The sequence below is a fragment of the Podarcis gaigeae genome (assembly GCF_964106915.1).
Source record: "Podarcis gaigeae genome assembly, chromosome: 2".
NCBI lineage: Eukaryota > Metazoa > Chordata > Lepidosauria > Squamata > Lacertidae > Podarcis > Podarcis gaigeae.
Genome location: NC_139679.1, coordinates 24,527,996 through 24,550,421, shown reverse-complemented (window position 1 = coordinate 24,550,421; position 22,426 = coordinate 24,527,996). Strand labels below are relative to the sequence as shown.

At 41.8% G+C, this 22,426-nt stretch overlaps 1 protein-coding gene across 6 annotated transcripts in view; it reads right to left on the bottom strand.

Moving 5' to 3' along the window:
• The window catches only part of HELZ (helicase with zinc finger), a 120,427-nt gene that overhangs the window by 8,265 nt on the left and 89,736 nt on the right, over positions 1–22,426 (bottom strand). For all 6 annotated transcript variants that reach the window (XM_083727360.1, XM_083727358.1, XM_083727359.1 and 3 more), the window contains 6 exons: positions 19,151–19,358; positions 15,367–15,443; positions 11,349–11,919; positions 9,521–9,755; positions 7,050–7,560; positions 1,084–1,333 (listed from right to left, as the gene is read on the bottom strand). In XM_083727360.1, the coding sequence (XP_083583486.1) occupies positions 1,084–1,333; positions 7,050–7,560; positions 9,521–9,755; positions 11,349–11,919; positions 15,367–15,443; positions 19,151–19,358 (1,852 nt within the window). The remainder of the gene's footprint in view (positions 1–1,083; positions 1,334–7,049; positions 7,561–9,520; positions 9,756–11,348; positions 11,920–15,366; positions 15,444–19,150; positions 19,359–22,426) is intronic.

The window sequence follows — 22,426 nt, the reverse complement described above, 5'->3', positions numbered from 1 at the left end:
GAAACGTACTGGGAGCCAATGCAGATCTCTCAGGACCGGTGTTATGTGGTCTCGGCAGCCGCTCCCAGTCACCAGTCTAGCTGCCGCATTAGTTGTAGTTTCCAGGTCACCTTCAAAGGTAGCCCCACATAGAGCGCATTGCAGTAGTCCAAGCAGGAGATAACCAGAGCATGCACCACTCTGGTGAGACAGTCCGCAGGCAGGTAGGGTCTCAGCCTGCATACCAGATGGAGCTGGTAGACAGCTGCCCTGGACACAGAATAGACCTGCGCCTCCATGGACAGCTGTGAGTACAGAATGACTCCCAGGCTGCGCACCTGGTCCTTCAGGGGCACAGTTACCCCATTCAGGACCAGGGAGTCCTCCACACCTGCCCGCCTTCTGTCCCCCAAAAACAGACAGATGAAGGATTGGATGTTTCTGAATCTTATTTTCTATCTTTCTCTTTATGCACACATGCGCTCCTGCTTCCACTTCTCCTTTGCGCACAAGGTGAATACGCCTAAAGCTTCTGTTCAGTTTCGGCATTAGGTCTAACCCAGGCCTGAATTGTGTGCATCACTGCCTTATTTCTGTACTGGAATGCACAATATTTAATCCACTTCAGTAAGCAGCAAATCATCTTACAAAAGAGCGAATGACAGGATACCATATTTGGAATATGAAATTGGTCCCAAAGATAAAACATCTGTAAGTTTTCAATGCAGAGAAGAAGTTGATGCATTTTATTCTGAGAATATATTTTGCTGGCCCGAAATAATACAGCAACTTCTTAATGAGCTGGTTTAATAAAATTATTATTATTTCAGGAGAGGGCCTTCTCAGTAGTTGCACCTGCCCTGTGGAATGTCCTCCCTTCAGATGTCAAGGGGAAAACAACTATCTGACTTTTAGAAGACATCTGAAGGCAGTCCTGTTTAGGGAAGTTTTTAATGTTTGAAGTTTTATCGTGTTTTTAATATTCTGTTGGGAGCTGCCCAGAGTGGCTGAGGAAACCTAGTCAGATGGGCAGGTATAAATAATAAAATTATTGCAATTAATATTATTACTAATACTTTAAAATGATGAGAAAGCATCACTTACCCAAGAGTTCTCTTGGCGGGACTGCTCTATTGGAACCATTGCATGGAATGTTCTGATATGGGGATGAGGTGGAGTTTACCCACAATTCAGGGGATGAATAATTGAAAGAAGATGTGTTACTATGGTCCTGAAGCTCTTTACACTGTCCAAGGCTATCTTGAGGAGCATTTATATCTTCAGAACAAGCCTGGGCTGAACTAGATGAAATTCTTCTTTGGTACAACGGCCTGCCTGGTCCTCTTGGTTCATACTGCGTAGAAGAAAAGCAAAGAGGAGAAGAGAGGTCACTTGCATGGAACCTGTGGCAAATACCCTCTGTGACTCTCAGAGAGCCAGTGTGGTGTAGTGGTTAAGAGCGGTAGACTTGTAATCTGGTGAACCGGGTTCACGTCTCCGCTCCTCCACATGCAGCTGCTGGGAGACCTTGGGCTAGTCACACTTCTCTAAAGTCTCTCAGCCCCACTCACCTCACAGAGTGTTTGTTGTGGGGGAGGAAGGCAAAGGAGAATGTTAGCCGCTTTGAGACTCCTTCGGGTGGTGATAAAGTGGGATATCAAATCCAAAAACTCAAAAACCCTCTCACTCAGTACTTACATTCAGAAATCACTTTAACAGGAATACCTTGAGAGTAGTGCTAATTTAAATATTTGGTTTTGTGATAGTACAAAAACAGACAGAATGCAAGTAAATACCACTGAAATTTCTCAAGGTTAAATATTAATGGTGGCAGAAATAAAACATTTATTTAAATCCCAAGGTATCACATTGCAGTGTTCATCTCCACCCCACAACCTCGACAATGACTTATTGATTCCTAATCTCTCACTTTGTCTTGCAACCATTCTTTTTTGCTACTTCCAAGCTTGCCTTTTACAACTTCCCTCCAGGGTGCAATTGCGTGGAAGTATCTGCCAGTGGCAATTTCCTTCTACTTTCTTGGCAGTTTTGGCTCATCCATACTGGTTTAATTTATCCCATGAAAATAATTTCTAGGTATCGCAAAGCACACAACGTAACAAAACGCATTATTTTGTTTTGCACACGCTTTTCATTTCCACACAGAGGCTTCTTTCCCTGCCATTTCTCTGTTCTACAGGAGAAGGTAAAGGAAGCAAAAGGAACATAGAAATAAAATGTGTTTTTGCTTTGATGTTGTTTGTGGATAAGATAGCAGCTGAGGGCACAGGGGAATATTTTTGCTCAAAATATACTTAGCTAATTTTCAGTGACATTTCATGAACTTGTGACACCTTGTTTTTCAAGTAACATGGGTTGATGTACTTGATTGCATAGCATTTTCATCTCCTTTGTGGTTTTGTCAGCTTAGAGCAACATGAAACAAATCATCCTTTTTTATTTTTATTTTTTAGTAATTCCTCTTTAAGGTTTACCTGAAGATTGATGATTTGGTGGTAGTTTCCAAATGTAAATGTTACCCAGCATATTGTTCAAGAGGGTAACTACCCTCCAAAATGGCTTTTGGAGAGGTAGCTGCAGAGAGGAGATGATGATGGGAAACTTTCCTTCCATGGATTTCCTTACATTAATTTATCTTAGAATCCAAGACAATATTGCCAGTTTTCAAATGTGTCCCGTCACATATTCAGGGAAATTTGGCTGTCTTGAAAACAGTCCAAAAATTTCATCTGGCCCAAAATAAGGGTGTGATATTATTAATGGAAACTGGCCGATAACAGCACATTCCACTAGGCCTTTGTTATCTGCATTGGCTTTCAGTCAATTGGCAACTTCAAAGTGCTTTTAAACCCTTGTTGCTAGAATGCCTGAAGGATCATCTGCTCTCATATATACCTACTCGGCCCTTAAGATCTTCACTGGATGCCTTCTCCAGATTCCCCGCCTAGTTAGCTGAAGCAAGAAGTTACAAGGAAGAGGGCCTTTTCCATGGTGACACCCTAGTTACGGAACACTACCTCATGGTTGTGGTGGGATCTTTCTAACCCAAGGTGAGCGCCTTCTTGTTCTTTCCTTTTAGTTATTAGAACTATCAAGTGACACCCCCCCCCCTTTATTGGGTCACTGTAGTGTACTGATTGATTTTATGCCAAATGAATCCAATAGGCTTTGATAAGGTTAAAGAGAACTATGGATTCAAGACCAGGTTTACAAATCAGCTGCACATTCAGACTGAATTCAGATTTAACTGTTTTAAATGTAAATTCCATCAACACTTCAGTACTGGGTTCTTTATCGAGAGAGATAAGAGAAAAAACTAGACACAGACACAGGCCATGTTTACATGTGATGCTAAACTGCTGTTTAGTGTTCCTTGGATGAGCCCCAGCAAGTCTGAGTGACGCATCAGACTAGCACGTTGCCCATTCCAGCTGCTGCACAGCAGGACTTCACCAAAGTTTATTTTCAGTTTTAAAGAATCTTGGCTTAATATTAGATCCAAACAAGGAATCCAAGCTTAGAACAACTCTTCTAAGTTTCATTACAAGCCAATAATAAATTATGCAGCTGGCTTGTTAAACTAACCATTGTTTTATCTGTGCCAGGATCCATGTTTTGGATATAGCAGTTAGTCAATATCCTTTAAAAGTAGATCTAAGCTCAGTGAAGTGAAGAGGGGAGGGATGCAAGAATCAGTGCATTTAAAGATACTCATACTATACTATACTATACTATACTATACTATACTATACTATACTATACTATACCATACCATACCATACCATACCATACCATACCATACCATACCAAACGCTTATAGGAAAATGATATCATAAGCGTTTTAAAAACAAGTGCCAGAGGAATAGAAATGCTGCATATCTTTTTCATGGAAATTTAGTTAACTGGGGCCTGTTCTGTAAAATCCGAAAAGCTAGCAATGACGCCAGTAGTTTCCCAAACTTCGTTCAAGGGCATCACACTTACAACTTGCAATGTGCAAGTGTACAATTAGCATCTTTTCTTCAAAGAGTCTTTTCATTGCAAACTATGTGAGATCTGCACATTAATCTGTTAAAGTAAGTTAGAATGTGACTGAAAGCCTTCAGCTAAAAAGTTTAATAAGTGCAGGGCAGCTAGCATTTCAGGACCAGAGGATTCTTTTAACACAGATTTCTACAGACCTATCTTGCCAAGGGTTTATTCACATAAATAAAGAGTTCCCTAAAAATGTATATGCATTTGACTATCTCAAAATGGGAAGGGACACGGGATTTTAATCTCTAGCAATATCTCCATTCAAATCCCAAACGTCTTTTGCCTTCCCTCCCGGCACAAGGTGACAATGCCCTAGGGAAAGAACTGAACTGAACGAGAAAGTAGAGGAACTTCCAAACCCTTCATTTCTCAGATAGGAGAATTTCTGTATATTTCATCCAAGAAATGAAGCACCAGCTGATAGGTGAAAATTAAGGGCAAGAAAACATATTAAGGATGTTCCAGAAGAAACAACTATAGACATGGTGGCACATTTGGTGGGTATGGGCACCTGGGGTATAACAAATGGGCCTCACAGGATTGGAGGGAGGGGGGAGCTGCATGTGGCCCATAGGCTGGTCATTTGTAGATTAGGAAGAAGGGACGATGCCACTTTCTGTTCTATCACTGGCAGTAAAATGCCCTTCTAATGTGACTTCAGTCTCTGTAAAAAGTGATCTTTTATTATGAATCAAAATACCTAAGCTTTTGAGTACAGTCATACCTCGGGTTGAATGTGCCTCAAGTTGAGCACTTTCGGGTTGCGCTCCGTAGCAACCTGGAAGTAACAGAGCGCGTTACTTCCGGGTTTCACCGCTCGTGCATGTGCATATGCTCAAAATGCCATCATGCGCATGCGCGGAAGCGGCAAAACGCAACCTGCGCATGCACAGTTGCATCTTACGTTCTATTCAGGATGCAAACGGGGCTCCGGAACGGATCCTGTTCACATCCCGAGGTACCACTGTATTAGAAGGCAAAAAAACCAAAAGACAACAGTAGTGTCTTTTTTATTTCGAAGAGCCTGATTCTAAACATAAATATTTATGTGCAGAAGATTTGTTCCTATGTCTGTCAATCAGCAATTTCCTGGTCCCCAACTGTGTTTCTGAAAGAGCCTGAAATTAATAGGATTTGTAGCAGTTATTTTCCTAGTTCGCCCAGATCAGTATGTATCTTAAATGTTTTTCCCCTTTATGGCTGATGCGGAGTCCCCACATGAGGTGCAAAACAGAGATTTAAGGTTGTTATAATAATAACTCGGCATCAAAACAGCACAGAGATGTTCTGGCATTCATGATCACAAGCTGTGGTCCTGATAATTTTCTTTGGTTCTAATCAGCACAATTAGAATTCATCATAATGGCACAGCATCTCATTCTACAGTGTATGCCAAGTCCATGAAAAACCTCCGCAACCTTCATTAGCACATAGTTCCTAGATACTAAAACACACATGCTGCAATTCATCACCCTCAAACTAAGCAAGAGCAATGGGAAGAGTATAGAGTACAGTCACACCTTGGTTCTCGAACGGCTTAGTTGACGAACGAATCGGCTCCCGAACACCAACAACCCGGAAGTAAGTGTTACGGTTTTCAAACTTTTTTGGAAGCCAAACGTCCAACACGGCTTCCGCTGGAGTGCAGGAAGCTCTTGCAGCCAATCAGAAGCCGCACCTTGGTTTGCGAATGGTTTCAGGAGTCGAACGGACTTACGGAATAGATTAAGTTTGAGAACCAAGGTACCACTGTACTAGAGGCTCCCATAATCCTCCCGTGGTAGCAACATCACTGCACAGAACTGGTACATTAATTTTACCGAACCTGAACAATAAGGATAATACTGGGGAATCTAGTTGAACTGGTCATCATTGGCACGCTCCTAGATATAATTATGTAGTCATAGCCAGCTTCCATTCAGTTATCAATCTCTTGCCTTGCTCATGACCCTTGGAATCTTGATTTCTAGGCCTTGTTGGCTGCAGAGCCTCTAAGGCTGTTGGCTTGAATAAAAGACCTTTTCCTTGCTTTCAAGTAAGAGTGTTTTGTCATTGTGTTTTGGGTTGGGAGCCTGTCAATAATAAAACAACCACACTGGGGGGGTTGGATACAAAGAAGGCAAGAGGAAAAGAAAACAGCTATCAATATTCTTCTATCACTAGAAGCAGATTGCTATAATAGGCAAGTTCTGTCACAGTTCTCATGCTTCCTCAAGCCTTATGTGACCAGAAGAATATATCTGAATTTAATTTCTCTTTTCTACACAGAGCTCCAGTGAAATGGTCCTTCCATGACTCGAAGATCTTTCAAATGCAGAAGTACATCTTTGAACCTAACCTCACTTTTATTTGTTAATCATACATTATCCAAAGAAATGTGTTTTATTTTGCCGCAAGGACATGCTCATTTAGGGCTTGAATGCACAGATCAAAGGGATGTGCTTTATGATTCCAACTGGGGGCTGATCCTCACTAATAAGATATTGACCCAAGTAACATGTCCTGATGGTATTCTTTTCTTATTTGTTTTGTTTTACCTTAATGGTTTGAGCTATATTAAATCTGGATATTCTTTTGAAATAGTAAATTGCTTTGAAATAATGTACGATGCATATACTCTTAATAAATAAGATATTACTTTGCTAATTTCTACAAGTTTCATTCATCCAGACACATATCCAAAATCAAAATTGGAAAAAGAAATTAAATTGTATACGTGAGGGTAGCTTTTCATAACCTGAAAACAATAATCACTATCCAGCAATCCTAGGAGACGTGTATTAACGATAAAAATATAGTAACTGTTCATAATGAAATTAAAGTGACAGCAGCTGGTATAAAACCCTCAACAGTGGAATCCAGAAAATGATACAAGACCTTGCCTGAAGCCATCTATTACACTGACACCCTTTTTTTAATCAGCTTGCATTTGCTACTATTAAATCTATTCACTATTCATTCTAAACAGACCTCTAAACAGGAAGCAAGCATGACCAACATGGCAGCCCACGTACCTCTTCTAAGCTGTGCAGCGAAGAAGCAGACACTGCTCGCGAAGTGAGGGAGTTGAATGGTTCCTGACCAACTGTGTGCTGATGGTTCTGTATTTGGATAAAAGGGTTCTGCTGCGATCTATGAGGCAATGGAGGTATACCGTAATGAAAGCCTTGCCCCATTAGATGACTCTGGTGTAGATTAGCGTAAGTCCATGATCCATCAGGCTGCAGGTATTTCAGGGAAGGCGGGTTTATGTGTTCCGATGGCATTGAGAAAGGGGGATTGTACATTTGAGGCAGATGCTGCTGAAATGCTGGATTGTTAGATACTTCAATGTCTCTGTTCTCTGAGAAGTTAGGAAAGTGGCCACTGTGGTTTGAATTGCACGAAGGGGAAGGGAGCGCTGGTGGGCTTCTGGATTGTACTTGTCTATATTGCAAAAGTCTCGACTGAGGTGGCGGCATTTCAACTAGGTCCCTGCTTTCATGTTGATCGCGGTGTGATATTTCTCGGAGAAAATCCTGGAGCCTACGTTAAGAAAATAATTATTGTTCAGATTAGAAATGAAAGGAGTGTAAAATGTTATCGCATTCAAGAGAAATGGCAGCATTACAGTGGTACCTCGGTTCCAGAACGCCTCCGTTGTCGTACGTTTCAGTTCTCGAACGACAAAAACCCAGAAGTAAATGCTTCCGTTTTTTAGCATTTTTCGGAACCCAAATGTGCAACATGACTTCCGCTGACTGCAAGAAGCTCTTGCAACCAATGGGAAGCCACGCCTCAGTTTTCGAACATTTCGGAAGCCAAACGGGCTTCTGGAACAGATTATGTTCGAGAACCGAGGTACCACTGTACAAGAATCACAATACAATCTACATTTAAATGTAGTTATCAAAAAATCTGGACCCGGATCTGGGGGCGTGCATAGGTTTTTTAAAGCTTTTTTTCAGAAATTCTGAACTATGAAAAAGAAAAACAGTATCAAAAGCAGAAAAACGGTCTTAAAGCAGTGGGTGGAACCATTAGAAATCTAGACAATAACTTGTAAGGCATTTCTTGTTTAACTGAAAAACTGCAATATGTTTAGGCCAATACAAACTGTCTGTGCTGGGGTTATACAACACTTCTACGAAGTAGCACAACCTCCACTTTCACATGAGAAACCACATGTTTGAAAGTGCCCCCACAAAACATATCCAGCTGCTAAATCCAACCTTTCATTGGAGGTAGTGATTTTCACACGAAGCATGAAACAACTCACTCTGTGAAAACTCCCAAGGATGTTACCAAAACCAAAATTAGAACCATAACATGATTTTTTAAAATAAAATAAAATAAAAAGGGGTGAGGACATAGTGCAGTTGCTTTATGGGAAGAAAAGTACAGACTCTGCAGTGGTAATCCAAATACAGATTGTAGCTGAGTATGAATGGTAAGAGACTGGCTTGCTTTCTATGTATACAAATGCATAACAAGTATTCCCTTTCTCTTTGTTTATCCTTTTTTTGCTTCCAAAGGTTCAATTTGCAAACCCTCTATGGATTGTCAACCCATCTGTTTGATATTACCTGGCCTAAGCTCTTGAGACATAAAGGCTACGAATAAAAAAATTATTCTAGTAAATTTCAACAACGCTCCTTTTCACAGGGCAAGTGAAGTTGATGCTTTCTTTAATGACCTGCAAAGTTGTTGTAGTTGGCATCTGCCTGCAAAGCTATCTCAATCTTATCTTATCTACTATTTATAATGTGCAAATGGCAGAAATTCTGAAATATCTCAGCAATATATTGTTTTCAGTGCCAGGAGACTTTTAACATGTTACTACTGTACTGTAGTATCCAACGCCATAAAAGAACCGCCATTATTCTTAATGTGAACATTTGGGATGCTACTATAAAGAATGACAGGCTTGATGCTGTGTACAGTGGTACCTTGGTTTTTGAATGCCTCTGTAGCAGAACATTTCGGAACTCTAACGTCTCGGTTTTTGAACGTGCCTCGGAACTCGAACAGAAAATGCGGCTTCCATTTTGAATTTTCTGTATTGAGGCTTCTGTTCTGAGAATTCCGCTTTCGGTTTTTGAATGTTTCGGAATTGGAATGGACTTCCGAAATGGATTATGTTCAAAAACCGAGGTACCACTGTACTGAGACATCACTCTTCTCCCTGTCTGATTCTTATTTAATCCTTGCCCCTCCCCAGTGCTCAAGGTTCAAGTGCTCACTGTCAAAACCATGTTTGTGAAGAGAGCCACAGCACTCTCAGCCTTTTTTTGAAGTCAATCCCATTCAAGCTAGGCACCTGAAATGAGCCTCCTAGAACTGGACCCTAAAAATTAAGAGTTTCTGGATCCCAGGAACAACTTGGATACCTCCTTGTAGCATGGGATGGGCTAGGTGGACCCCTTCACCTCTAGGGCAGAATGAAAAGTGTCCATGTCCCATTTCCACCTAAATGCTACACTTTGAGAATTCTTTCCACAATTACCTTGAATACGTTGCCTCAGTTTCATCTTCTACATTGTTGGCAAGTTTCCAGTTTGCCCTAACTGGCTGCTGATGCAATCCAATTGGCTGCTGAGAAAGGTGGGATAAGTGAGGATGGTGATGGTGAGAATAAGGAATATTGCCCTGACTGAGATAGGCGTTATGCTCATTCCATTGCTGTAGTCTTGCTTGCTGTTGCCTTAAGGTTTCCAAAGCTAAATTTCCATGAATACGATCTGCAAAACATTTTTTGGGGGAAAATTACCCAGCTTCTGTACTGAAGATGCTTATGTCAGAAAACTTCATTTCACAATATCATATGGCAATTGTACAAACAATATCAAAACACCTTTGGTACCAAGTTTGCTTCTTGTTGTACCTTTGACATAGTACTACACTGAAATATATCTTACCTGCCCTGTGTCTTGTTAGGGCAAGGCAATATCTGGTTTTCAGCATTGTGATACATCACCAGCATTGTGATATGCCAATATATCACAGTGTCTGAAATAAGAATGGAGCTATGTAGAGGCATTGGCTGGCTTCACGGTTTTTCCCACATTGTGATGTTTGCATAGCACACACACACACATCATGATTTGCGATATATTGCCAGGTCAAAAATTACGTAACCGATACGATGTGGACTTCAAACCAGTTTGGGACAATATATCAATATATCACCGAACCCGAGTGTCTGTTTACATAAATGAAATCCTACACATCTGATATACAGTAGTAATCAAAAATATAATATTACAAACATGGTGTACAAAAGGGGTCTCAGCATCTCTTTATTTTACAGTAATCTCTCACAGGGCAAGTTCAAAATGAGCATACTCTCTCCCACCCTTCCCTGGTGTATGTGTTAGCTGAAGCACTTTGACTGCAGTCTATTTTATTCATGGATTATTTAAAAGCAGTACATTTTTAAACCACTTGCTATATTTGAAATGTGGAAATGTGGTTTAATTAGTGGGTGGAGCAATAAATGTCAATTTCCCCTTTGCACAGTAGGCTAGATTCTACACACAGACACAAACCCCTCTCTAGCTTCCATCTAGGCAAGCAACAGGCATGAGCAGAATAGAAGGACACATTTCAGACAGGCAAAGACACTCAAGGGGGATGGAGACCGGAACCAGCAGGAGGTGTGACCTGGGGAGGTCCATATATAGAAGCTTGGCACGTGAGGCCCAGGGCCTAAGGTTCTCCACCCATGATTTGAAGCATTTATAATCCACCTTTCCTCAGTGAGCTCAAGGCAGCTAGCACAGCAAGTTCAAACAATAACTCAACCATTTTAAAGAAGAGTAGGCTAATAATGATAACTACAACAAAGTACTCGAAAACTGTAGAACAGTTAAGATTTAAAAATACACCCACATACACACAAAGCTCATAAAAAATAGTGTAACCACAGCAACTGAAATCACTTGAGAATGAGAGCAACCATTTACGGCCCATTTGTGGCCAGTAGTGAGGGGATAAGGTCATTCTCCTTCAGGAATGAGTTCCAGGACCTGAGTGCAGCTGCTGATAAGGCCCCCTTGCCTTCCCATGGCTTTGCATCAATGTGCCTAGCACAGCAGAAAAACACAATCAGGAGTTTCAAATGCAAACACCACAGAACTCTTCAAGCAAAGGCTCCGCAAGCATGGCTGATTTTCCTGTCTTTTCCTCTCTGGACAGAAAGGGAGATAACTCAGTACTGAACGACACTGAAATTCACAGTGCTACCGAAAACAACAAATGAACCCCAAACCCAAACATAAGCATAGTTTTCAAGTTTAGAACAATTGTGTCCCGTTTGGGGCAGTTACACCTACCTAATTGCTCTCCTATAGGCATCCCTGGAGGATTCTCTTCAAGGAAGTGGTTCAAGTGAGGCGGCAACATTGGGTTGTGCTGCGTAATGGGTCTCAGAGGGTTACCGACTTCTTGTAACAGAGATGGAGGGTGCTGCTCTGAAATCACAGTGTCTATACCAGGGGAGTGAGGTCTGTGTGGGACTGGGTTTTTAAAGAATGACTGGTTGGGGCCCGTTTGATAGGCTGGGGAAAGCTGTGAGGGTGTCTGCAGTGGCTGCTGATTTAAATGATTATGCTGTTGGGCTATCTGGTTCTGCTGTGGATCCATTTGGTTTTGCTGCTCAGACAAATGATTTTGCTGTTGACTCAAAGGGTTCTGCGGTTGTTGTAAAGGGTATGGCTGCCTTGGAATCTGGGGCAGGTGCTGGAAGTGGCGATTAGGAACAGCGTACTGAGCATGTGGAGGGGTGAGGTGAAGATTCAGCTGCCGGGGGTTAAGATTATCTTTGCGGTGAAATTTAGAATTAGGATAAGCAGTGCTGGGACGCAACTCCGGGCTTCTATTTTGGGAATTTGCTTCTAAGTCAACCTGGAGAAAATTACACAAATTACTTTGAGTTAAAAATCATTTAAGAAAACATAGCCAACAAAATCCCTGCAAGCTGTATGACTGTACCAAGCAAATTACTTTTAACACTTTAATTACTTTCACACTGAATTAGGCATGTGAAATCTAACGAAGGTGGGAAGAACAAGGTCGTAAGTGAAGAAAGAGCACCGTAAAACTTATATATTCTCTTCTTTATTGTGTAACTAAAAACACATTTCACTGATAATTCTACTTGACTTGAAACTGCCTACATGTATTTTGTGAATCTGAACATTTTTCTATGCTAATTTTATATATATATATATATATATATGCAGGTTTTGGTGTCCTCGGGTGTCTTCCCGTGTAAAAGTTGGGGTGTCTAGGCGACGTTTCGACGAGGTCTCACTCGTCATCTTCAGGCTGGTGGTTTCGGCTTCTTGTTACTGGAACAGAGCGGGATCTCAATGTTTGAGTTCCTATAAATACTGTAGAGGGGGTGTGGTGTCTAGCCTCCAATGTTCTGGGCAGAGAGGAAGTTCCCAGGCTAGTGTGCCTTTTCTTCTTTTGTTCCTTAATTACTTGAGAGATACCTTGAGTGATTTCTTGAGTGATATCTTGAGTACCACTTAGGTGGGTCATTAGGTGTGGATTAGTTGCTAAAGTCTTTGTGTCTTGACCTCTTGAACTTTGTGAAGAGTTTTCCTGAGAAGATGGCTGTATTGCACTTAGTTGTGCTTTGGCTTGGCTTCGTGTATAGGGGCGAGCTGTGGTTTTGTGGCTTGTGTCAGCCAGATCTGTGTAGGGATTGCAGGGGGGTGCAGCATCCGGAGGTGCCACCATGGATTGGCTACTGGATGGTGTCAGTAATTCATCTGTGGAGAGGGTCTGGGTTTGGGTCTGGTGTGGTTGATTGGTGTTGGCGTTCTGTGTGCCTCTGGATCTGGTGTCAATTTTTGTGGGGAGGGCTAATTTCCAGATGTCTGGCAAGCGGGATGTGTCGTCACGCTTGTTCATGTTGTGAGGGTGTTTCTCTATCTCGATGGCTTCCATGATTATTCTCTTGTGGTGATGTTCCGTGTTAAAGAGCAATTTGGAATCTGCAAAATTAATTTCGTGTCCTGTTTCTTTCATGTGTTGGAAAAGAGAGGAAGTTTTTTCTTCTTTTTTGACGGCATTCTTGTGTTCTGCGATACGTGCATTTATTCGTCTGTTTGTTTGTCCAATGTACGTGGCTGGGCAGACTTTGCAGGGTATTTCATAGATCCCTTGGTTTTCCAACTGGATTTTATCCTTGGGGTTTCTGAGGATATTGGCTATTTTTTGGTTGGTGCAAAAGGCTGTTTTGATATTGTGTTTATGGAGGATTTTGCTAATTTTATCTGTAGTGCCCTTGATATAAGGAAGGAGGGCCATGCCATTGTTTTCTTCTGTGTCTTGGTTTTTGGGGGGTGTTTCCTTTTGGATTAGCTTCGTAATCCTGTTTTGCTGGTATCCATTGGCAATTAACACATTTGAGAGATTCTGTAACTCAGTTGTCAAGTGGTCTTTGTCAGCCAGGCGTTTGGTTCTGGAGATGAGAGTCTTGGCTACGGAGTTTATTTGTGCAGGGTGGTGGTGTGATTGTGCATGTAAGTAGCGGTTGGTGTGTGTTTTTTTCTGGTAGATAGTGTGTCCTAGGGAGCCATCAGGTTTTTTGTAGATTAGGACGTCAAGGAAGGGAAGTTGGTTGTTGGCTTCTATTTCCATAGTGAATTGTATTTTGGGGTGTAAGTTGTTGAGATGTGTGAGGAAGCTATCCAGTTTTTCCTTCCCGTGTGGCCAAATTACAAAGGTGTCGTCAACATATCTGAGCCAAAGTTTGGGTTTGTGTCTCTCAAGTAATTAAGGAACAAAAGAAGAAAAGGCACACTAGCCTGGGAACTTCCTCTCTGCCCAGAACATTGGAGGCTAGACACCACACCCCCTCTACAGTATTTATAGGAACTCAAACATTGAGATCCCGCTCTGTTCCAGTAACAAGAAGCCGAAACCACCAGCCTGAAGATGACGAGTGAGACCTCGTCGAAACGTCGCCTAGACACCCCAACTTTTACACGGGAAGACACCCGAGGACACCAAAACCTGCATATATATATATATATATATATATATATATATATATATATATATAGCTACTATGGTAATTATATGTAACAAAGACCAGCGGCAGTTGTGTCCTTCTAGGTTTAAACTATGGGCGGTATTCAGCTAACTTGTCCCACTAGCAGAATCCTTCACTGAAAAGTTTGCACTGAGTGAAGAATTGCCATAGCGCTATGTTGGATTCCTTCCCTAACATCCATATTTAACTTAGTACAAGACAAACAACTGTCAGGTTCCATGCTTTTTACCTGTGCTTTTAGACAAAAGCACCAAATATATAATCAAAAGGCAATTATTTATCTGCAAAGCTTAAACAATTTGCTTTAGGTCATCCCACTCAGTTAATGACTTTGTTCCTAAGAGTCTATTCTCCCACCATTTCCATCTGACAATATTCTTCTGGGGGCTGGGGAAGATGAGGCTTATTTGAATTACTCATACAAGTGTGAGTATTTACTTGCTCTATAAGTTGAAAGGTTAATTAAAATACTGAAATATTGCATTAGGTTGGATAGAGACCAACTATTCCACAAATGAATGGGCACTTTCTCTTTGAGGAAGTGAGTTGGATCCATCAGAGGCGCCTCGTGCTCAGGGCATTGGACTGTTCTAGAGGATCCCTCAAACTTTCAGAGCAAATTGGGAGCAGAGCTGCAGGAGCATTTGCCAATTACTTCTAAAATCAGTAAGTCTCGTGGTTGGGCAAGCACAAATATTTCGGACATGATTTAGTGTTGTTTTTTAATTTAAAAAATCAGCACTAAGTAATAGGGAACTAAAACATAGATAAAAAATAACAGCACAGAAAAGTTAAAAGAATAGCATCTGTCAAAATTCTTGCTAACCTTTTTTTAATGCTAGCAAGTTTTAAAGAGTGGCCTACAAAGCCTTTCTAGTCTGGACTCATTATATATCTGATGTAAATTCTGTAAGGCACGGAAGGCCAATTTTGTAAGGGAGAGAATCCTGAAATATTCCACTTTTTCAAACATAGATCAGCCAATTAAGTAGGCTGTATTATATAAAATGCTGAAGTTCTCCTTAGAAAAAAGGAGTCACCTGCCCATTCTCCATGCAAGAATTCCTCTGTTGAATCAAAAGCCTTCCATGGATGGAAAGAACCTTACGGCCATCAAAAGTGAAGTCTACACTCAACACATTACTGATTTGTTATCCCTAGTGTCCCACCTCTTCTGTGTATTGATTCATCTGGGATGACCTCCTTTCTGTCACTTCATGTGTTATGGGAAATGACTAGTAGCCCATATAAGAAGACAAGAAAGAAAAATAAAGACCACACACCTGTTTGGCTTCCATGGGTTTCTTCTCAGGCGTCCGGATTTTATTGAGTTCAGGTCCAGCACTAGGTTCATTTTTACCTAAATATATAAAATACTTACTTACCAAAAACAAAATTAAAGCATTTTCATAGTTCAGATGAGATGATACCCACCCATGGACACATTAAGGAATGATGGTATTTTATCTTCTCTTGTTGCTGAAGCTGATAATCATTAAAGAACTCCGGTGTTTTATATTCTTCTCCTGCTGCTATTAATCATATACAGTATTTCGTATTCTAGAACATAATTATCCTTACACAAATAGGGCACTTGCATTTTATAAGACAACACATAGGTGACAATTCAGAAAAGCTAAGAAAACTTTTGGGGTCATATGCTTGACCCATTTCAGTACATGAATCCCCGAAGAAGACCATCTGTGATCCCTGTTTCATCCATGTACACATGGTTCCTATTAAAAACCCTAGCCACTACACAGTTGAGGATTTGAGAAACTGAAGAAAAGTTCAGGTCAATTTTTTTCCCAATTTCTCCATGAGCTGGAACAGAGATGACTATCTCATTCTCCTAATTATGTAGCACTTACTCATTAGCATAAGCCTCTGGCTCTTGTAACTTTAATACAGAGAGATAGGAAAGACAAAATGTTTTCACATTCTCTTACTGCTTGAAGATTTCCATGCTTTGTAAGATCATATTAAGAAAACAGTTTAATTTCTTAGCATGGTTTGAAATGAGGAGGCTGAAATTCTAGTTGTTTGTAGATTTAGGAGCAAAAAATATTATTAGTATGAGTTGTTCAAGACGAGTTTTTGTAGATGCTTTCCCTTTAAAATCTTTTTGATTTTAAGATTTTCAAAAATCCTTTTATCAGTGAGCAAACAAAGCTGTACTTTCCTGCCCTCTCCTTGCCAGGCAATACTCTAAACATACCCTGCATGCCATGATAAATTGGTCAATTGCCTGCCCTAGATAGAGCTGAAATCCTGCTGAAAAGGAAGGTCCTGAATCTGGGGGTATTTCTAGATTCTAGATTATTACTGGAGGCAGAGGCCAGGAGCAGCCAGAAGTTGTTTTATCAACTTCAGCTGCAGCCGCTTCCGGACCAGGATATGCCAACTAGAGAGGTCCATGCATTAGTGAATTCATGAAAGTGCACAACTGCAGCTCCTTTCTCTGTAAGAAAATCTGCTGCAAGATGATCATATGTACATTTTGGGATCAGGCAAAGGACTCATCTAGGCAGCATCCTGTTCTCACAGTGGCCAAGGAGATGCATATTCGAAGGCTGCAAGCAGGACCTGAGTGCAACAGCCCCTAGCGCCTTCACTTCTGAAACCTTTAACTCTTTTAAACTAGCTGCTTACCTTTTATTCAGGACTTCAAACATTATTTTTAAAAGTTCACAATGCTAAGTTTCATCTGCAGGAAAAGCTAGCCTTGATGTTTAATTGCTCGTTCTTTGGTGCTTGGTGATACATTGAGTAAATAAAGGATTAAATCTGGCTTGTGTGAAAATAGAGGCCTCTTGTGCTTCTTAATTTATAATAAATTGGTGGTATTTAGCACCTTTCACAGACAAACCCAAATCAGAGTTCAGGGACAGACATTTTCTTCAGAGAGACAGAAGATTGTGTTCAGTGAATTTCACATATTTCCTTTATTCTCCCCCAGCTACACTATTAAAAGTTCAGGAAATTTAACTTCCCCATTCAAATGTATTTTTCCAGTGTACTCTGTCCTCTTCCACTATGGAGCTTACTATGGAAGAAATTAAGGATGGCACGTCATATTTGCTTCTGGAATTATCCTTGCTTTCATGAATCTAAATTAAGTTTCTTCTCTTGACTATATCCATGAACTAGTTAGTGTCCAATTAACTTTTGAATAACATCTTTGCCAGGCATAGCACTGTGACAGCTCATATGTCTATGATATTGGGGAATACAGGAAGCTTTTCAGTTATGCACCTCAGTACCCTGAGCTCTCAACACATGGATAACTCTGCTTTTCAGAGATTTAATGAGGCAGATTTCTGAACTGCATAGCTTTAAGGGAAGTCATCCTAACAGCACAAATGGAATCAGAGCAATTTCGATTTCGATACAGCGCTGAGTCCTTCAGCATTAAAAAGCTGTCTTGCTCTGAAATAGATTTTATGCTAATGATATTATGGAGTTTTGTGCTTATTGTTTCAAAATGGATGTGTCAGATTTGCTTTTCCAGTCTGAGCCAAAGCCCGCATTTTTGAAGGCAATGGAGCTACCAACATGGGCACGGCAAGCGCTATTTGTCATTTTTATTTAGAAGTGGTTACTTTATGCAATTTTCATAATAATGTATCTACTGTAATCCAGTGGCGCTGGTGTGCACATGGCACCTCTGATGCCCCAACAAATGGCTGATGCACACATGCGGGGATCAGGGAACATTATGCAACAACAACAGAGAATCCCACTGCTCATGTTTCCAGCTCACAGAACAGGGCAGCAGCGCCTGTGCATGCAGACGTCTATGTGCACATCATAACCCCAGTGATCATTCATGGCCATTATCTGACATTTGGGGACATTTTTATACCATTGTCCTAAAAAAAAGCCTCTGAAAAGATACTTAGGTTACAATTCTGAGAATGATATGCATTGCTAAATTAATTACTGCTCTAATGGTGCTGATGGATCCTGTCCGTAAGAAAAGATTAAGGAGTATATTGCAGCAGCTATACTTCTGCTGAAGGCCTGCTACAGGATTTCAAGGCTCACCCTGTATATCATGGGACACCTTCCTGCAACCATTTGCTGATTTTTCCTTTCCCTGTTGTACTGCAAGGGAACATAGAGCCACTAAATTTATTTCATGTTGCAGCTTGGAAAATAATAATAAAAAGATGATCCATCTTACACCACCTTGATGCTGCTGAAAGAATACAGTGGTACCTTGGTTGTGGAACTTAATCTGTTCAAAAACCAAGGCGCGGCTTCCAATTGGCTGCAGGAGCTTCCTGCACTCAATCGGAAGCCGGAGAAGCCACAATGGACATTCTGCTTCTGAAAAAGGTTCGCAAACCAGAACACTCACTTCCAGGTTTGCTGTGTTCGGGAGCCGTTTTATTTGGCAGCCAAGCCATTCGACAACCAAGCTACCACTGTAGTGTTCTTTCTGGACAAAAGGATAGCAACTGCTTAAACTTGAACACGGGTGGGGAACCAGAGATGGTCCACTTCAGCTGACTCCCTGGGTTCCCTCCAGTAGGGAGCAGCTGACAGAGGAAAGGGCACTGACGTTGTACAAAGAATGTGAATGCTGCTTCCATCTCTGCGATAAAGACCATAGAAACACTGCTGGGTGAGGCCAAATGGCCACTAGTTGGCATCCTATTCTCACAGTGGCCAATCAGATGCCTAGGGGAAACTCATAATCAGCATCTGAGCACAACAGCACTCTCCTCTCTGCTGTGATTTCCAGCAACTGGTATTCAGAAGCATATTGCTTCTGGCTGTGCCGGTAGAACATATCCATGGGGGTTAATGGCCACTGATAGCCTTATCCTTCATCAATTTGTCTAATCCCCCTTTAAAGCCTTCCACACTAATTCATTAGACAGCCATCCTCCCATAAACTATAAGATATGACACCGTATTATATGCCAGTCTTCATTGGAGTATATTTAAGCAAAGCTGAAAATTCCACGTCCCCCAGAATTAGCAAAGTATTTAAGAATGAAGTGTACCAAGGCGGAAGCACGTTGCCCTGCTTAAGAATTTGAAAAAACAAAAACTTACTGCTTCGATTTTGTTCAAGTTGCTCTTTATCTGAATGTTGAAGCTGCTGTTGCCCTATACTAACGGGTGAGTGATGTCCAAGACCATAGGGTATAGGGGACCCACGTCCATGTGCTTGTAACATATTCACATTATATGCCATGGCTGCTTGATGAGTAATGATTCGAGGGTCAACTGCAAACCTACTCTGATATCCTGTCCATGGTACCTATGTGATAAATAAATATGAACAGTATTGTTTACATCTTTGTAAGCACGCACACTTGGAAAAATATACAGTTCCAGTGAAAACAGAGGATCCATTTAATCTCCCAAAATAACTAGCACAAATGAATGGGGGAGTATACTTTCAAAAGTCAACGGGCACATTTTGAAATGGCAAACTCATTTGGTAACCTAATATAGTGGCACCTTGGTTCCCGAACAGCTTGGTTCCTGAACAAATCAGCTCCTGAACATTGCAAACCCGGAAGTAAGTGTTCCAGTTTGCGAACGTTTTTTTGGAAGCCGAACGTCTGTTTCAGCTGTCGGCATTGTTTCCGGGGCCAATCAGCCAATCAGAAGCCGCACCTTGGTTTGCGAATGTTTTGGAAGTCAAACAGCCTTCCAGAACAGATTGAGTTCGGGAACCAATGTACCACTGCACAAGCAAGCATACTTCAAATCAACAAACCTCAATAGTGGATGAGTGGCAAGTCTAGAGGCACTGACCTACCTCAGTTACCTCCGAGGGCATTTACCCCAGCCTAGTTGCCACTCACGTTTACAAGGCTGCACCCACTTCTTCCAATATGGCAGGACTGCTCCCTCACTGGCAGCTTCCCTGCCTCTCAAAACTGTTGATCCTGGTCTGGTTGTTTCTCTGGGAGACGTATCCTTGGTTCACTGGCCCTCACTGCCCTCGCTAATAAGGTAAAGGTAAAGGGACCCCTGACTGTTAGGTCCAGTCGCGGACGACTCTTGGGTTGCGGCGCTCATCTTGCTTTATTGGCCGAGGGAGCCGGTGTACAGCTTCCAGGTCATGTGGCCAGCATGACTAAGCCGCTTCTGGCGAACGAGAGCAGCGCACGGAAACGCCGTTTATCTTCCCGCCAGTATTTATCTACTTGCACTCTGACGTGCTTTCGAACTGCTAGGTGGGCAGGAGCAGGGACCGAACAATGGGAGCTCACCCCGTCGCAGGGATTTGAACTGCTGACCTTCTGATCAGTAAGCCCTAGGCTCTGTGGTTTAGACACAGAACCACCTGCATCCCACCCTTGCTACTAAAGGTACCTCAATATGGAGTCAGACCACTGGGCCCATTTAACTCAGTCTTCACTGACCAGCAGTGGCTCTCCAGGGTTTCTGGAAGAGTTCTCTCCCAGCCCTACTTGGAGATGTCAGGGATTTAAGTTGGAGTTTCCAGCGTGCAAATCATGCACTCTGCCACCAACCTGTGCAGCCCTTCCCTTCCTACACATCCGAGCAACCTTAAGGGAGATTTTTATACCACTGTGTGCCATTTGCCGCTGCTGTTTTACTTCTGGCTAGGTCAGTCATAACCCAAGTAGCACAGCCCCTAACAGAATCCAAATTACAGTTTTATTTTTTTTGCCCCATAGGACGCACCGGCCCATAGGGCGCACCTAGTTTTATTGGGGGGAAATAAAGAAAAAAAATTATTTCACCCCCCAGGCGCGGGGCTGGGGCGGGGGAAGCCCGAGCTTCCCCCAGCCCCCAGAACAGACTGCTATCCGCAAGCCTAGGGAGCCCGGCGGGAAGTCACGCCGGTCTCCCCAGGCTTGCAGATATCTGCCCAAAGTTGTGCAGCTCTCCCATGGCTTGCTGAGAGCTGCGCGAAGCCCAAAGCCTGCAGGCAGCTCTTCGCAAGCTGTGGGAGAGCTGCGCGACTTCATGCCGGGCTCCCATGGCTTGCGGATAGCTTCCTGAAGCCTGCATTTGCCCCATGGGACGCACACACATTCCCCCTTCATTTTTGGAGGGGAAAAGTGCGTCCTATAGGGCGAAAAATACAGTAATCGATTGAAATAATTTTACCCCACACTTCAGTCAAACAAAGGCTCTTGGAGCAGGTTGCCGATCAACAAAAGCAAGGCATTCCCTGCTCTCAGGCTTACAGTAAAAAGGGTGAAGTTGTCCACTTCTGAACCAGATGATGTATGGGCTGATATATATGGCAGTGAAGTGGTACAGCTGTAAACAATCTGGTTAGTATATAGGAAAGCCAGGATTTGGAACTCATGCTCTCTCTTCCCACAGGCTAAAATGGGTTTCAGATCCTGGTTTAAGGATACTTTTAGTCAGTGCTTTTTTTCTGGGGAGACGCATGGGGATGCATACCCCTAAAGGTTTTGTGAATCTAAGTTTGGCCTCATTGAGGGGCAGTATTTCAATATGAGTAGGAAAATGAGAGTACCCCAAAACATTTTTAAAGGGGAAAAAAAGCACAGCTTTTAGTTAGCCTTGACTTCAGTTCATATTGTTGGAGAAGAGCAACTATAGCGGTGGGCTGGGTTACATACCAGAGGGTAGCTTACTGTCTTTTAACCACAGTTAACAAACCAACAGCATTACATCTACATTGGCCCCTAATGATAGTAGACAACAACTTTCATTGAAGATTTGCTTTAAAATATTCTTTCAATCTTATTAAACAGCTGTTTGAAAATCTTTTGAAACCTTCACAGATGGACTTTAGCCTTGAATCATCTGTTCCTTAAAATTAAAATCAGTAGAACCACAAATAATTGTAAATATATTTCTTTGTGTGATATCTCGCCAAGTAAAAAGACACAGGTAGTAATAATGTATAAGCCTATCCACCTAACAGCCTTTTAACATTGCATTTAAATAAAATACAAATATTTGATTATTTTTGTTTGATATTAATAGAAAGCAAGACTGCATTACAAAGATGCAGCTGCTAAGCTTCATATTTCATTTAACTGTAACCATTAAATGATGCCTTCTGGTAACCTAGTTAGGGGGAAAAACTGTGTCTAAAATGAATGGAAGCCAATGGTCTTGCTATGTTAAAGAAAAATGGTACCAGATGGACTGAGCAGGAATATCTCCAAATAGAAGTTCATAGCAAGTCCCAAAATAGAAGTCATGAACAGGATTTCACCAACAGACATCAAATGGAGTGTGCATTTTATATAAACACAGAGCAATCTTGATTTACTTATCCTTGCTGAGTTTAGCATTTTGAAAACTGGGAGTGTCAGACCTCTCCCTATGCGGGCATGGGGGCACCAAAGCAAGGGAAGAAAC